Source organism: Amaranthus tricolor, chromosome 10 (genome assembly GCF_026212465.1).
Source record: "Amaranthus tricolor cultivar Red isolate AtriRed21 chromosome 10, ASM2621246v1, whole genome shotgun sequence".
NCBI classification, from domain to species: domain Eukaryota; kingdom Viridiplantae; phylum Streptophyta; class Magnoliopsida; order Caryophyllales; family Amaranthaceae; genus Amaranthus; species Amaranthus tricolor.
The window spans coordinates 18,166,739-18,182,474 of record NC_080056.1 but is presented as its reverse complement, the minus strand read 5'-3'; the positions used below and the strand labels follow the sequence as shown (position 1 = coordinate 18,182,474).

At 35.3% G+C, this 15,736-nt stretch overlaps 1 protein-coding gene across 2 annotated transcripts in view; it reads right to left on the bottom strand.

The window, feature by feature from the left end:
• Window positions 1–15,629, bottom strand: part of LOC130825463 (ABC transporter B family member 28) — a 28,140-nt gene extending 12,511 nt beyond the window's left edge. For both annotated transcript variants that reach the window (XM_057690706.1, XM_057690707.1), the window contains exons 1-8: window positions 15,114–15,629; window positions 11,291–11,478; window positions 10,374–10,397; window positions 9,318–9,419; window positions 8,877–8,967; window positions 2,739–2,839; window positions 2,517–2,567; window positions 2,235–2,363 (exon numbers count right to left, since the gene is read on the bottom strand). In XM_057690706.1, the coding sequence (XP_057546689.1) occupies window positions 2,235–2,363; window positions 2,517–2,567; window positions 2,739–2,839; window positions 8,877–8,967; window positions 9,318–9,419; window positions 10,374–10,397; window positions 11,291–11,478; window positions 15,114–15,462 (1,035 nt within the window). In that variant the 5' untranslated portion in view covers window positions 15,463–15,629. The remainder of the gene's footprint in view (window positions 1–2,234; window positions 2,364–2,516; window positions 2,568–2,738; window positions 2,840–8,876; window positions 8,968–9,317; window positions 9,420–10,373; window positions 10,398–11,290; window positions 11,479–15,113) is intronic.
• Between the last annotated feature and the right edge of the window lie 107 nt (window positions 15,630–15,736).

The window sequence follows — 15,736 nt, the reverse complement described above, 5'->3', positions numbered from 1 at the left end:
CCTAAATTTCGCAGTCATGAATCAAAATGAACCCAGCAGCTCTCAACTAATTTCCAACACACCCCATCCCCACATACCCATTGTTGAGCCCAGAAGTTACATGAATGCAGTAACCCAGAATCACCCTCCCTTAGCCCCCAATCCCCAGTTTTACATATATTCGTAACCCCCAAAAAATACCCCACAACCAGTCAAGTAACCCCCTCCTAACACCAACTCACCCAAACCGTCCACCCCAACCCGATTATTCCTTAAAATTTCCAAGCCTACCCTCATAGTGTTATTTATGAACGGAAACCACCATGTATCCCTTCACCAAAATTTCAACCCAAACCTTCCAACCACACCCCAAAACGAACCCAACAACACAAACCCAGTAACACCACCGCTACCATCAAAGAATGGCAGAACAAATGGTGGACTAAAAAGTCTCTACCACTTGAAGAAGGTGGGGGAAAAGGAGAAGATGGAAAATAAGGAAAAAAAATCAGAAAAAAGGGGAGACATACCCGGTTGGCGGCAGCTAGGGTGGTGGTTGTCGGAAGTTATAGCGGTGACCTATGTTACCGGGAACGCAATACGGTTGGGGACGTGGTACGGGAACGGGAACGTGGAACGTCACTTTAAGTGACTCCGGATCGACGGGGAACGATAATTAAAATTTAATATAATTAATTATAAGAAGATTAAGAAAAATAAAACGAAAAAGATAAGAAACTAAGAGGATAAAAAGAAAAGGAAATAAAAAAAGGAAAACAAAAGGAAAAAATACACTAATCCCATATGAGAAGCAGCAAGGAAGAAAAATAGAATTTTTTTGAACATACTAAGAAATATGGGCCAGAGCCCAATGCTTAAATCTATTCATAAAAGAAAAGGAACACTCACATTTTGACCTAGAAGTGGCGGCTCTCTCTTGAAAAAAAGTATGCTTTCCTCTTTTTTTCCCTCTTCTTCATTTCAGATTCTTCAAATATTCACCATTTTTTCTTTTCACTCTTATTTGTCTTTTCTCTCAGTTCTCTTTTATTTTTTAATTTCGTTCATTGGGTCACTTACCAGATTTTCGTGGAGAGAGGAATGAATTTTGGGTCGAAGCAATTAACGATTTGCATCGCGGCCCAAGGCGACCCGGTACGCTGTTGTTTCGCGTTTCGGGTCGATCGTTCCCGCTCAGAAAAGGGCCCTTCGTCCCGCGATCCGGGTAACAATGGCGGTGAAGAAGGCGACTGGGCAAGGAAAAATATTGTCGGAAAATGGTGGATGTTTAACGAAAAAATATTCGGCAATGGAGATGTTGGTAGAGAATAGAGGGAGCTGATGAGAGAGAAAATAGCGCAAAACAAAGAGAGAACTAGCGTCAACGGGAAACTAGGGAGGTTGACCGGAGAAAGTTGGCGGTTTACCGACGGAAGATGGAAGGCAGCTGGCACTATCTTCTTTGGGATATTTGAGCTTGAAGGAGAGAGGAAGGAAAACAAGGAAGAAGATGTGTGTTTAGTAAAGGGAAAGGGAATATTAGGGTTTATGTTTAAACCTGCTGAGCACACAAGTTATTAGCTGGGGCCTTGATACATCTCTTAATTTCATCTAGGGAGACACCACTAGTTACATGGAATGAAGTACAGTTATGGACATAGTTGGAAGGGAATTAAGGAGTTAGCATCATTAATGACAATTAATAGTACAACGACACCAAACCAAATTGTGCCACCTCACCTCTCTTGAATGCAGATTATTACCCACCTTGAGGACAAGGTGGATCTTTAGGCGGCCGGTAGTGATGAAATTAATATCTACATATGAGGGGTAGAATAGTCCTTGAATGAAGTTTCTAGAAAAAGGGTATTTTGTAACCAACTTAGCTATAAATATGATGTAATAATTGGTTAGGGTATGCAATAAATATGAAAGGAAATCTTCATCTAAAACTTCTCTTATTCTGTTATTTCTTCTCCCCTTTTAACTCTTTACTCTCTCATAGCCCTAATCTTTATCTCTTTCGTACTAGCAAGTAGCGGGTCCATTACAGATTGTGCATGCAATGTAACAATTAGGACGTACTAGTATAATAAGGTAGTCAAGAGGATATATAACAAGGTGGTCAAGAGGATACATTCTGGGTAGAATTTGGATTCAAAGAAAACACTGGAAATATTTAAGAGTCAGATATGAAATAAGACAATTGGTAAACCAAAAGAAGACAGTCACAACACTAGTTGAGGAGTTCTCACCGCTTTAACTTTGTTTCCACCAAGGATATACAAGGCCAGTAAAGATACATAAACCGCAACTCGAGTCACTGATTCATTGATAGATTTGTAAGTTCCTAGTTTAACACCACTAGCCTGATATGCAAGAATCTGCAATATCAAACAGTTAACATATCAAGGAAGAGAATGCTTAAAATTCCACAATCACCAAAAAAAATGATTATTTAAAAGTTGTGTTTAACAAATTATACAAGACAGAATTACTTCATCAGAAAAAAGAGACTCAGACATGACAAATATTACCTGGTTACCAAATGCTGCCATTTGGCGCTTTTCCCCACCAAAGGATCTCACCTGAAGCATTATATAGGTACTTAGTACAGAGAACGCAGGGGTAAACCTTAAGGCCCATAGCCTAAAAGCCAAAGTTATAAAATATGTTAATGTGATTTAACTTTACAAGAGCCAAGCTATCAGAGATTGTGAAAACTTTATATAGCACAAACAGGCTTTGCAAGAACTTACTGTGCGAATAGCAGAAATAGTTTCTGTCACACAATCAGACATAGAAGATTGCGCCAACCCATGAGCTTTAAAGACGGGCATAGTTGACCGTTTGTAGACAGCTGTTGAAAGCGAGAAAGAGGATAGAAACAAATAATGAACGAACTGTATACGAAAACCACCAGAAAGATAACGCTATTTTTTAATCCAACTTGCACAATTATACTCAATGCAATGCACAATATATGAATAATTTATATTGACAACATTAAGGGAAAAATCAGCATACAATGTTGTCGACAAAAAATCACGTTCTTAGCTATTACGAAGTAATTTATGAACAAAATCAAGGAACTTCAAGTGTTTCCCAGTCACAAAACTAGATTCTAGCTATACAAAACATCAAAATGTTGAACTTGAAAGAACATGACAAGTAACATTCTAAAAACTGTCATTTTCTTTATTTCCAATTTCCAAATGCACTACAAATTGCATCAAAACCAACATCCTTATCTCAGCAAGCCAACCTCTACTCTTCCATCTTTACCGAACCACAAGATCAATGTCTCATGATTCACTAATCTCCTCCCGAATCGCGAATCGAAAAAAATGAATTGAGGTCGGTTTTAGGCTATTCTTGGGCAAATTTGAGCGAATCACGAATTTAAAAAGCGAATTAACTAGTGAATTATGTTAAATTGCACAAGATTATTCAGACCTAACAGAATAGAGTTGAACCAAAACCAAGCCTAAAGGAAAGAGACAAAGAAAGAACTCATGACAAAGGGAGAGCAAGTGACTTTATGAATTCTTCCTTGAAGCATGAACTGTAGTGGTGAACAATTTGAGCTCTATAGATTCCTCTTATATTCTTAGTTGAGATCTTCTCTTGGATGGCACATCAAGTGGGAAAGAAAACATGCTATAGGGAACAATTTTTTTTTCCATATTTCACGTACAGGAGAGTCCATTATTAAATTTCTCAAAAGAATCACAAATGCTGTGAGCCAAAAAAAGAGATACCCATAACTTGGTGACAAATCATCTTGTCAATCCTCTTCAAAATCCAAAATTGTCAAATCAAACTATTCTTCCCAACACCGGGAGGCCTTGAAAATGTTATATTTCCATGATTTAGGTTACCATCCCAAGCTAATATTTATGGAAGGTGGCCTCAATTGTAAAAGAACAATTTAACAAAACCAACCAAACATAAAGCCAAAACAAAAACCCATGCTTAGCTTTGAAATCAATTTAAGGCCATTCGCTTTTCCATAATATTAGGAAAAGTTATCAACAAAGGTAAATACGTGGGAAAGAAATCAACAAAGTGAGCTTTATTTAGTTTTGGTTATACCTAGAAGTCCTATTGGTTTTCCATTGAAGTGCTTATTATGGTGACTTCTCCACATCATCTTCTCTAATAAAGTTGATGCTTGATTTTTCTTTCTCTTTTGACAGCCATAGTCCAGCACTAGCACTTCAGTCATAGCAAGAGCCATCATCGTCCTTCTATACACCACTATTCTTCTTCTCCCCTTTCTTTTAAATTAGGTTGCTTTGGCTGTAGCAAAAAATGTATTTCTAGTGATTGAATTTGACCATAAAATTTCAAATTTGATGTTGAGTGCTCAAATACCACCATTATGAAGTATGTGTAAATATGCTAACTTAAAGGCGTAAAGAGCTTTGGAAGAATTCAAGTTCCTAGGTAGAGATAGTGAATCGGTGTAGAGAACTTAAGGTTGCTTTTGTTCTCTAAAATGAAAAGAAATTATTTATGCCTGAATCTACATAAAGAGAATCAAGGGCCCTACAAATCCTTTCCTTTTCCACCCACCCCTTAACTAAAACCCCATATAGATTTCAAAACTCACGAGTCATAACTACAGTGATATGAGAATCTACTGGCCAAGGCCATGAAAGGGAAAGGAAAATGTGATCCCGGTCAAAAACGATGGAAGTGGAGAAACCATTTTATTTTACTACTTCTTTAACTAATAGAGTAACAATGGTAAAAGTTGTAAAAAGATGTCGTAAGGTTATGAAATGAGCATATTTGATAAGCCTAATCACCAGTACCAATACCGAATTAAAGCCATTTGATTTGGGTAGTCCATCGATGAAATCTATCAAACATGAGTAAGAATTTGTAGTGGCGTTATTCAGATGACTTTTGTTGTTGACTGACGGTACATTCTCAAACATACTTGCGGACTTGTTTGCGCATTCCGAACCAGAACCATTTAGAAACGAGACGTAAATATGTATTTCTTTTCCCGGAGTGACCGCCCAAAGGGGAATCATGGTACTCATGTAATAAAATAGGGATAAAAGGGGAAGAGTGAGACAGAACAAAGCGACCTTTAAAGAATACTCAGCTGGAATTAATTATGAAGGCCACTATGGCGGCATTAAGAATTGTTTGTTTGATGTGCATGAGGTGTGCATCGTTGTCAACCTCAGCTTGAAGAAGCTTACATTGGATACCACGTGAGCTGAGCAAGGTGTCGAATTCGATGTTGTGAGTAGGCTTGTGGGATAAAGCATAAGCTACCTTGTTGGAGGCTCATGGGTTGTATATTATCATAAAATCAAACCCTAGCAATTCGGTGATCCATTTTTGGCAATACTTCTCGTTGTTCCAAGATAAAACGCAAACTTCGTTGATCAGTTTTGACAAGAAACTTTTTCCCCATAAGATAGTGTTTCCATCGCATGACTACAAAAAAAAAATAGCCATTAACTCCTTCTAAAAGATACATTTTGCACTAGCACGGGGACCAAACGCCTTGTTATAAAAGGCAATAAGGTGATTATCCTACAAAATAACCGCCCCGACTCCATTGCTAGAAGCATTTATTTCAATAACAAATGAGTGGGAAATGTTAGGCATAGAAACCACAAGAGCTTTGATCATAGCAAATTTTAATTCTTCAATAGCACTAGTGGCAACCATGTTGAATGGAAGGCATTTTTTTTTGAGTTGATTAGTCAGTGACTTAGCAATGTGAGCATAACTAACCACAAACTTCCTATAATAGCCAGTAAGGCCAAGGAAACCTCGCAACTCTTAAATATTTTACGGTAGAAGCCAAAAGAACATGACTACAATTTTCTCTTGATCCATTGCTACACCACCAGCACAATGTTATGCCCAAGATAAGTGACATGCACCATCCCTATAGTGAGAATATTGTCAAAAAACACTAAAACAAATTTGTGAAGAAAGGTTCAAAAGATATGCTTTATCAATGACTGAAATATAGCGGGAGCATTGGTCATTCCTAATGGCATGACCAAAATTTCGTAGTGACCTTCATGAGTTTGAATGTCGTCTTAAAAATGTCTATGGGTTTCATCGAATTTGATGGTACTCGGACTTCAAGCCCAACTTGGTAAAAATGGTAGCACCATGAAGTTCGTCGAGGAGCTCATTAATGACTGGAATTGAATAATTATTGGAACAATTGCTATTAAGTGCTCGATAATCAAACACAAAATCTCCATGATCCACCTTTCTTCCCGACCTAGATAAAGGGACTAGAGAATGGGCTAGCTTAAGGATGAATGATTCCTTCCTTGAGCATGTTAGTGACAATGTTTTCAATCTCAGTTTTTTGAATATATGGGTATTGGTATGGTTTGACGTAGATGGGCTTGGTACCTTCTTTGAGGATTATGTCATGGTCATGAGGTCTAGGGGGAGGTAGTTAGGTTATGGATTATAAAAGTTTTGGGTATTCAACAAACGATCCTAGAGAGATAAGGGAATACAACTTTTATGTTCTTATAAATCATTAATTAGACCATGGTATTCAATCAATACCTCTGCCCCTTCATTTTAAATGGTTTTCAGCCTGGCTTTGAAACGTATGCAAGATTTATGAAGGCTAGGGTCTCCAACGATTACACATTCCCTTCCGGTAAATAGAAATTTCATTGTTTGTAACTTCCAGTCTATTACCCAAAGTTCCACCCCTAAGACTACATTAGAGTGTCCTAGTTCCAACAGCAGAAAATCAATGGCAATGTGCCACGTCATCAGGACTGCAAGTAACCCGAAGTACTGAACCAAGACCAAAGCCACTAAATACATATAAGAGAAGAAACAAACATAAGCAGCAAATAGGCTCTGAATAGGTTTGGAAACATTAATTTGGGCTGGGAGAGTGACATGTAAAAGCGAAGGGAAATTTTGAAAATACTCTTGTTATAAGCTTTTGTCTTTATATACCCAAAGGGGTGTAAGATTGAGGCAGGAAAGAATCAATGAACACATTGAGGAGCTAGCAGTAGCTCAAAGCTACCAATGTATTCATCACAATCTCTTTATTCTTTGTTTTGCTTGAATTTCTGTTCTTGAAATTAACCAGTACATTACATTGGTATCAGAGCATACGAAGATCCACATGGGAGATCCGACAAATGCACGGAGGATCGAACAAAAGAAGCAAGAGATAACAATTTAAAAGAAAGATTATTTGAACAAATACATATCGAGTGTTCGACAATGGTGGAACGTTTGGGTAAGAAACAAGAAATGATTGAGCGACTCTTGAACAATCTTTATGAAGGGCAATCAAAATTACCAGAAAGGAGATCTCACACCTGTGAGAGACCGAGCAGGACAAACAACGGAGGGTTCGAAGAAGAGGGCCAGATGAACGAAGATGGTAATGGCAACTATAAACGAAGCAATTATGTGGGTACATGAAGGTTAAGAAAACTTGATATGCCCATCTTTAATGGCGAAGACCTAAACTGGTGGATCTTGAAGGCTGAAAAGTATTTTGATTTTTATCGACTGAAGGAGGAGAATAAGGTCGAGGCACCAGTTATCAGTTTGGAAAGAGAGGATTTGTTATTGTATAAATGGGAGGATGGAAGGATACCGATCCAGACATAAGGGCTTAAGGGCGTTGATCCTTTAACATTTTTGACCAACGGAAGAAGGGAACTTATTTGAGCAATGGCTCGCAATGGAACAAACCGGGACAGTGGCAGAGTATAAGAATAGATCTTCGATGATCTTGGACTCAAGCTCCTTTAGGGTTTAATTGAACTTGACTTAATCATAAGAGTCTTGTACCAAGTTTAGCATGTGCCTTCAAATCTTTGAATCTAAGTGATCCAATTTCTATTTATTCTTGCACTGAAATTGCGCCTTATCTACACGCCTATTATGTCAACATCCAACTAAGACTTGGACGTGTGCCTTCCCCTCCTCCTTGGGCTTCTTGACCCATTACAATTAAACAAAAGGTCTTAAAATCCTATTTTATTCTATCTTCTAACTAACCACCGGTAGTAATACATAATTACATTATTTTTCACTGAACTAAAAATTTCGAAACAAATAAAGATAATTAATAAACATGAAGAAAAAAATTCTCCATTCAAAGTAAAGCCAAAGATCCTCCTCCTTAACGAGCAAATTTGATGGATATTTGAATTGGAAGGTTGGTCCTTAACAGTTACGTTTGCATTGATGCCCCACTAGCGAGGATAACAAAAAAATGAAAGTCAACTCACACACATACATATAAGGGAGAGAGAAAGGGAAAGGATCAAAATAGTTTGTTTCCAACATATAGGCCAACCCAAACAAATAACAATAAATAATAAAATAATCGACAAGAGTGACACAACAAAACCAGTCCGTTGTTGGCACGTAATGTTGTAATTATGCAAGCCAACATATCTTGGAACAAAAATCAATGTCAAAGGAATTTTTTCCTTATTTTCTTAAGGAACATAAGGGACATACTAAATTAAAGAGAATATAGTGATAAGAGAACGAATAAACCCCTAAGTTCCAAATTTTTCTAGTGGTTAGAGGAAATAAATGTCGAAGTCATTCTCTTGCTATTTGATTTAATAAACGTATATAGCCACTCTTGTCCCATTCACTTCTCCCTTCCTCTTCTAAACCCTCCTTGACAAAACAAAATCCAAACCTTTTTTGCAATGCTCTTTTACATGTATCACACCAAGACACCAACTCATTAAGGTTCTAATCTTTGAAATTCTTTCAGCACTCCTTTTCTTTCAGATACAATAAGTGTTATAATAACAACGACATACACTTTAAAGTAGGAAACACCCATATGTTAGATGGGGTAATACAAACAATAGTGGAAAGAAAACAATCATTACCGACTAAAACAGAGACAATCAGCATCAGCAAACCCAGTATTGGTGCGAGTTGTGGTGAGAGAGTGAACAGGATGCCTATCGTTCCAAAAATCTGAAAGTATTACAAAATGCAAAGTACTCTTAAATAAACTTAAAGCGAAAAGAATCGAAAAAAATTGCTAGAACAAACAAGAATGATATCAAAGGAGTATGATGAACACACGTCTAACAACCAAGACAAATAGCAATCTCAAGTTGACCTTTATATGAAAATAAGCAATAATATTATCCAATTATGACTAGAGAAAATAAACTCATCAGCATATATGTATGCAAATATAATCACTCCTTTATAAGTTGTAAGAAGAGAGTTGAGAACTTCAATATTCACTTTAATAAAGCTAGCTACACATACAATACCTTAAACATAAAGTTAAATCTTGATTAATGAGAGTAGCTTGCCTCAGATAATGCTCTGAACCCCCTGTCCCTTGAAACATTTTCACTGACAATGTCTTTTACGGACCCCAAATCCGATGTCAACAATCCAGTCAATTCCCCAACCTACAAAAATTGGAAAACCAGAATGTTGAACCTTGAAACTGACAAAAGAATAATCATATTTTAAAATAACTGTGCATCTCATGATGATAAATATATGAAAAGAAATTTAACTGTTCATAATAATTTTCTTCAGATAAATCAATCATCTCTAACATTATAATCTATTAACAACAAATGAAATAATCAGTTAGGCTCATATTTATCACCAAATCTCATGGATAAAGAATAACTACAGGAAACATAAGCTCTTGTACACAACCTAAAGCCCATATGATCTCAAAATTTAAAATGAGATAATTTTCCTAAGATTGACATTTTATATATGACCAAAAGATACAGAAACAAATATATGTGCCAATCTAAATCCCCACCCACCACGTTCTCAGAGTATGACTATACCACAAGCCAAACTATCAAAAAGTAACTATTACATACACCTAAGTGTGAGAATTAAATGCATCTAGGAAGTCACTAGAATATAGGGAGAGGAAAGAAAGATCAGTAGATCATAGAAAAAGAATAGTGGTCCCACTAGTGCTTTACAACCTACTACATTCAAAATAGATCAACAAAGAAGAATTTGGTTTTAGAGAAAGGAAGCTCTCAAAAATCCATCCCTATAGCAAGTTGGACAACATTATAATATAATTCCACCTAAGGTACTTCATAACAATGTTTGTTGATGATTCCAAATAAAAAGAGCTGAATGCTTATATGAGGGTATCAAGTACCTAATATGACAAGGAAGTCCCATCAAAAAAAAACAAGCAAGTCATAAATTAAGAATACTGATTCAAACTAAATATACAATACACAAAACTAAGAATTAAAATAACCATTAGACCCAGTTATTAATACATCTATAAGATAAAAGAAGACAAAATGTATCCTATATCCATCAAGAAACTACCTGCAACATAATCACAAGGACTGAATATTAAAGTTATTTCGTACCTTGTAACGGTCAAAAAACTCCACCTGTAACAGAAAAGCGACAAAGTTAGAAATTACAACTATAAGTTCAATAAATGCCACATTGTATCAAAACATTTTCGTTAAGTTTGGAGCAAAGGAATATGAAAATATACAAAGATAATTATTCAAAATCATGCACACATTTTGAAGGAAACAGTGTGGTTCTTACAATCAGAACAACCACTAGCATAAAGGCAACTATGTTACCAGTATGCTTTTTTAGACAAATCACATCGTTGACCATAAACATGCTCTTACTAACTATTATATGGTGGGATATAATCAGGATACTGGAAGGATGAACAAGCAATCAAGAAGTCATACTATTCCCAATGTAAAAACCGCCCAACACATATTGCACGACCTATCTTTGATAAATAACGAAATAGATTATCCTAGATATAGTAATTATTTATGCAATTATTCTCATTTCTTGCTACACATCATATTAGTGTTCTCCACTGTAAATTTATGTTGGAAAGCAAACCTTAAACCTGTGGGGGCAAAGTCTATTTGCAAGTCAACTAGAAAATTAAAATTTAATTATGTTGTTTTGTATCCTCCAATAACCTAGCAAGAGTCTTAAGCTAACCCTTGGTTTCCACCAAATGTTTATTATTTTCACCTCTACACAAAGGTCATATATGTAACGATGAAAAAAACAATTTGACCAACAATATTAGTAAAGCCTTAATGCCAAACATGGGGATAACTACATGAATGAAAATAATGAATATGGAAAATTATCGCTAACAAAGGAGATTTGAACGGATAAATTGGATCAAATATTTGATATATTTAAATTATATGATGTAATCTTACATAGAAAGGGTGACGTTATAATGCGCTGAAACTAATTATGAGAATGGATTATTTCATTTAGCCAACAATGCTACCTTTTGAACAAGCATTCTCCTAAATATTTGAGCTCTTAGAATAGACATAATCTTCTCCCAAATTTTGTTCATATTTACCACAAATATCACAGTGAAAACTGGTTCTAAAGCATACACAACGGCAATCCTGCTCAATATTCTCCACAAAGGCTCGGGTCTTGCTCCCGAAAGTACCTCAAAAAACCTCCCTGCATCATACCAACATATAGGAGGAGATAAGGGTCTAAATACATGCGGAGTGGACTAAAACGAAAAGTAAATCAAGTAAAGTGAAGGAAAAAAAAAACATTTCTTCATGCATCATTTCATATTAAACATGTGCTATCAATGTTTCCACAGCTCAAAAAAAGCAAACTTGTGAAACAACTTTAGTTGTTCACTAATGCTTGGTTAATGATATAGTCTGGATTTAAATGTAGAGAATATGTTAGCCTCACCATTAAACACCAATCATCACTATCTTTGTCACAACCACAGTGACAATAGGGAGGTAGGAAAGCCTAGACCCTAGGGTGTGTGAAGATTGCTTGTCAATAAGGATGTTGGTTAAGAAGAAGCCAAAAAATCATAAGCGATCTAAAAAATTGCCACAATAATTGGAAATTTTCTTCACTAGTAATTATTTACTCACCAGAGGTGATGTTACCTTGATAAAAAATGTTGGAAGTTTTAGTGCTTAGTGCATGATTTGCACGTGGTGGGTAGAACACCTACAATTGTTTTCACCTATTTATGTACTATGCTTTCAGTATAGATATTTTAATTTTTATCCATGCTAAGCTCAAAAACCTTTACAATTAAGTCTTGAATACGGTGATACAAACAATATGTTGCACTATAAGCATACTGATGTTTAGGAAATCACGAAAAGTCTAGTCTTGACTCACTTTTAACATCCAAATAAAAGTCTTAAGTGTAAAATTCTTTTGAAAGGGTTTTCAAAGGAAACAATACAAGGTAATGTATAAATTGCGTCGAATTCGAGTGTTGTTGATTGCCAATGTCATAAAGCATGAACAAATGCCTTGTTGTGCTTCTTTAAAGTCAAAGTCACTCAGTTGTTGCCTTGAGAAGATATCAACTTTTAGGTTATGTGATCCAATATCATCAGATGTGAAAATCGCAAAAAATATCGCCTTCACTTCCCAATAAAAATTTAAGTATAAATCCTTTATGAATAAGGTTTCCAAAAGAAACCATGATACAATGTTAATTGTCAATTTCATAAAACAAAATAAATGTCGTCTGTTTGTGATCCTTTAAAGTCAATGTCACTCAGCCATGTTGCAAAAATGTGGTCGCGATCGCGATTATGATCACGAGCGGGTCGCGAGAAGAGAAAAAATTCGGCTATTGTAGAAACGGGTCCCAATAAATATACAAGATAATTTATTTATGTACTTAAGATATATTTTTTGAATGGTTTATTGTTAATTATTTGAAATATTACATATAATAATAAAATTTAAAATATGAAATTAATTAAAAAAGTTGTGAATTATATAAAAATATTAAGATAACTCTTACTACCTTTTACTTGTGATGCTAGTTTAACCCTTTCAAAGGTGTAACAAAGTAGTATTCTTAAATCCCTCTAATTTTTTAAACATAAAAAATACGTCCACCCACCCACATTGCAATTGGCAATAATAAGTATACATATAATAAGACAAGACTAGTGACAATCCAAATTTATGATAAATAAAATAAAAAAGTGCTTCATCTATCATGAGAAGAAAAAAAATTAAAAGAATTTCACAGCAAACACACGATTCAAGACAAGAGCTAGCACATTTTAAATATTTTTACAGCTGTAAAAGACATACCTATTTACTCCTCCTTTCATTCCCAAAAGTAGCTTTATTTTTATTCAAAACAATCAAAGGGTTAAAAAAAAAAAAAACAAAGTTGTCTCCCAAAGAGAGTGATAGTTCCACAAATTACATACACCTTCAAGCTTCAATGGTGGAGCTTCAATGTTTTTCTTTAATATATTCTTTGAAATCAACTGGATGTAAGTATTGTTACCTTTTCTTTCTATTTATTTTTTTTTTACCTTCTTCTTTGTTGTGCAAAGGTTAGAGATAAAAGACATAGAACCTTAGGAAATAGAGGCGTTACGCATGAAACAGCAACTGATGCATTGGATATTATATAGGATAATGGTTATAATGTAAATGACTAGAGAAACAGAAAAGGTGAATAGGTAATCTATTATAAACGCATATCATGAATTGCAAGAAGTTATAGAAACAACATTTAGCAAAGTTTTAAAGGAAAAAAAAAGGTCGTTGTAGTGGAGAGCTCTTCTCAAAAAAGTAGACTATTAGGTGAGAGAATAAATTTACATATAAACCCCCATTAGTTGCCCACACAACCATTACAACTGATCCCGTATAAAGACCCAACATCCTCGTTGGTTAAGGCTACCTTGGTCACGACCCATTTGATTCAGAAAACCCTCATAGTTTGCCACACAATCGATATGGGGCTAGTCCCCTAACTTGCAATTGGCGCAAAATTCAAATCCATTACAAGCTACGAAACATTATTTCATTTGGCTACAAAATATAAAAACTTGTACTCCCTCTAGAAAATGTGTCCTAATTAGTTCTACATACTTGCTAATGCACTGATTCAATCCTTAAAATATCTCCAATTTTGCATAATTAAAAATTATAAAATTTGATAGTAATAAAATTAAATTGAGACAAATCAAACAAGATTTTGTTTGAGAATGTTTAATTTATAGATTAAAAATAAAATACAGATTAAGCATGATCAATGAATAATACCAAAAAAAATAAAGAACACTTAAGCTTAATTGGAGGGAGTAATATTTTGAGCTTCAGTATATAATGAATAAGATTTTTCTATCAGCTTTATTGCAAGCAACAATACACTAGAAAAAAAATACACTAATAAAGAAATTGGCTGAGAATATGTCCATCCTTCTAATTATGGTCACATTACAAGATAAAATTTTGGATGATAAAAACGCAGCGCTAGAGACTTGAGGTGTTGCAAATTGAAGGTCATATCTAATTCTAAAATCACACACAAAATTCTGATACCTACTTTCTTTATTGACATAGAAGCTTATAAGGGATTTATGAAGAAGTTATAGAGAGAAAGCATTCAACTTCCAAGTTCTATGATCATGACCCATTAAGAACTTCAAATGTATCCTCAAAATAATAAAACGCATACGAAACTATAACTCTGAAAGTATGGACAAGAGGGGATGATCAGAAATGCTCTAAAATGTCTCAGCTGCTTCTAACATGCAATCAGCCAATCAAGTACTCATCTAGGAAGCTTCCATACAACTCTGCTTGCAAGATAAACTATATATAGGATTTTTCGTTAATACATGTAGACAACTCAGGCATTAAGAATGCTGTCCCAAAACCCTGAAAAATACATAAAGAAAGTAACACCTACGTCCAAGATGGGAAAATATTGAAGCTTTTGGTTCCAAAGTCGAATGTTTAATCACTTTAAAGAGTGGATGTAAAAAGCTTTAAAGCCTAGAAGAAGCTATTTCTAGCAAATGGGAAAAAAAGGAGATATATTTAGCCTAAATTTCCTGTACCTGATTTGAAAACGGTCCAAAAACAAAATCCAGCTAATTCGGGACATATGCAACAATTCATATTAATGATTGACATGAACTTCCTAGTTATTTAGATGCCAAGTAAACACATCACAAAGCTTCAACTAAATTTTCTAGTGGAGCAAAATTGAAGACCTACCCCTATAATTTTCACCGAAATTCCGAATCAAAATTCAATAAAACGAAAACAAAGTTCAAAATTGATACCTGAAAAAAGAGGCATAGAAAGTGTACAGGTGGTACCACCAACTAGAGCAGAAATACAAAGAGCAACTCTCCATTTTTGTTTCGATAGCAAACTCCATAACAATCCCCAATTTATCGCATCTTTCGTTTCAGCTTTCTCTTGACCCAAACCCTCGACTTTCGGGTCTGGTTCGGTAACGGAGTAATCCGAAGCGGGACCCGGTACGTATGTAAATGATGTCCACTGATAATAATTCGGGTTTCGGAAACCGAGTCGAGTGGTGCGGCGGAAGTTAGTGAACGAGACAGAAAGAGGAAGTTGAGTGTTTCTATGTGTGAGAATGGCTGATGAAAAAGAAACTGCAGCCATTGATGAATTGAGGTTGATGAATTGAGGTTGTTCTTTGTACGTATTGCAATAACTCCACTCTCCTTGGATGACACAACTTGCAATTGGTCTGAATAAGAGCGATTAGACGTGACAAGTGTACATTGAAAATCGATTCAAGTAGTGTTCTATAACACGGTCTCGTCGTGAGAGGTGTTTTTAAAAAACTGATTAAGTAAATTAAAGCAGGTTTTTTCAGTTTTTGTAGAGTAAATATTGGATCAATCCATATTAAGTCGTCTTATAATGAGACGGT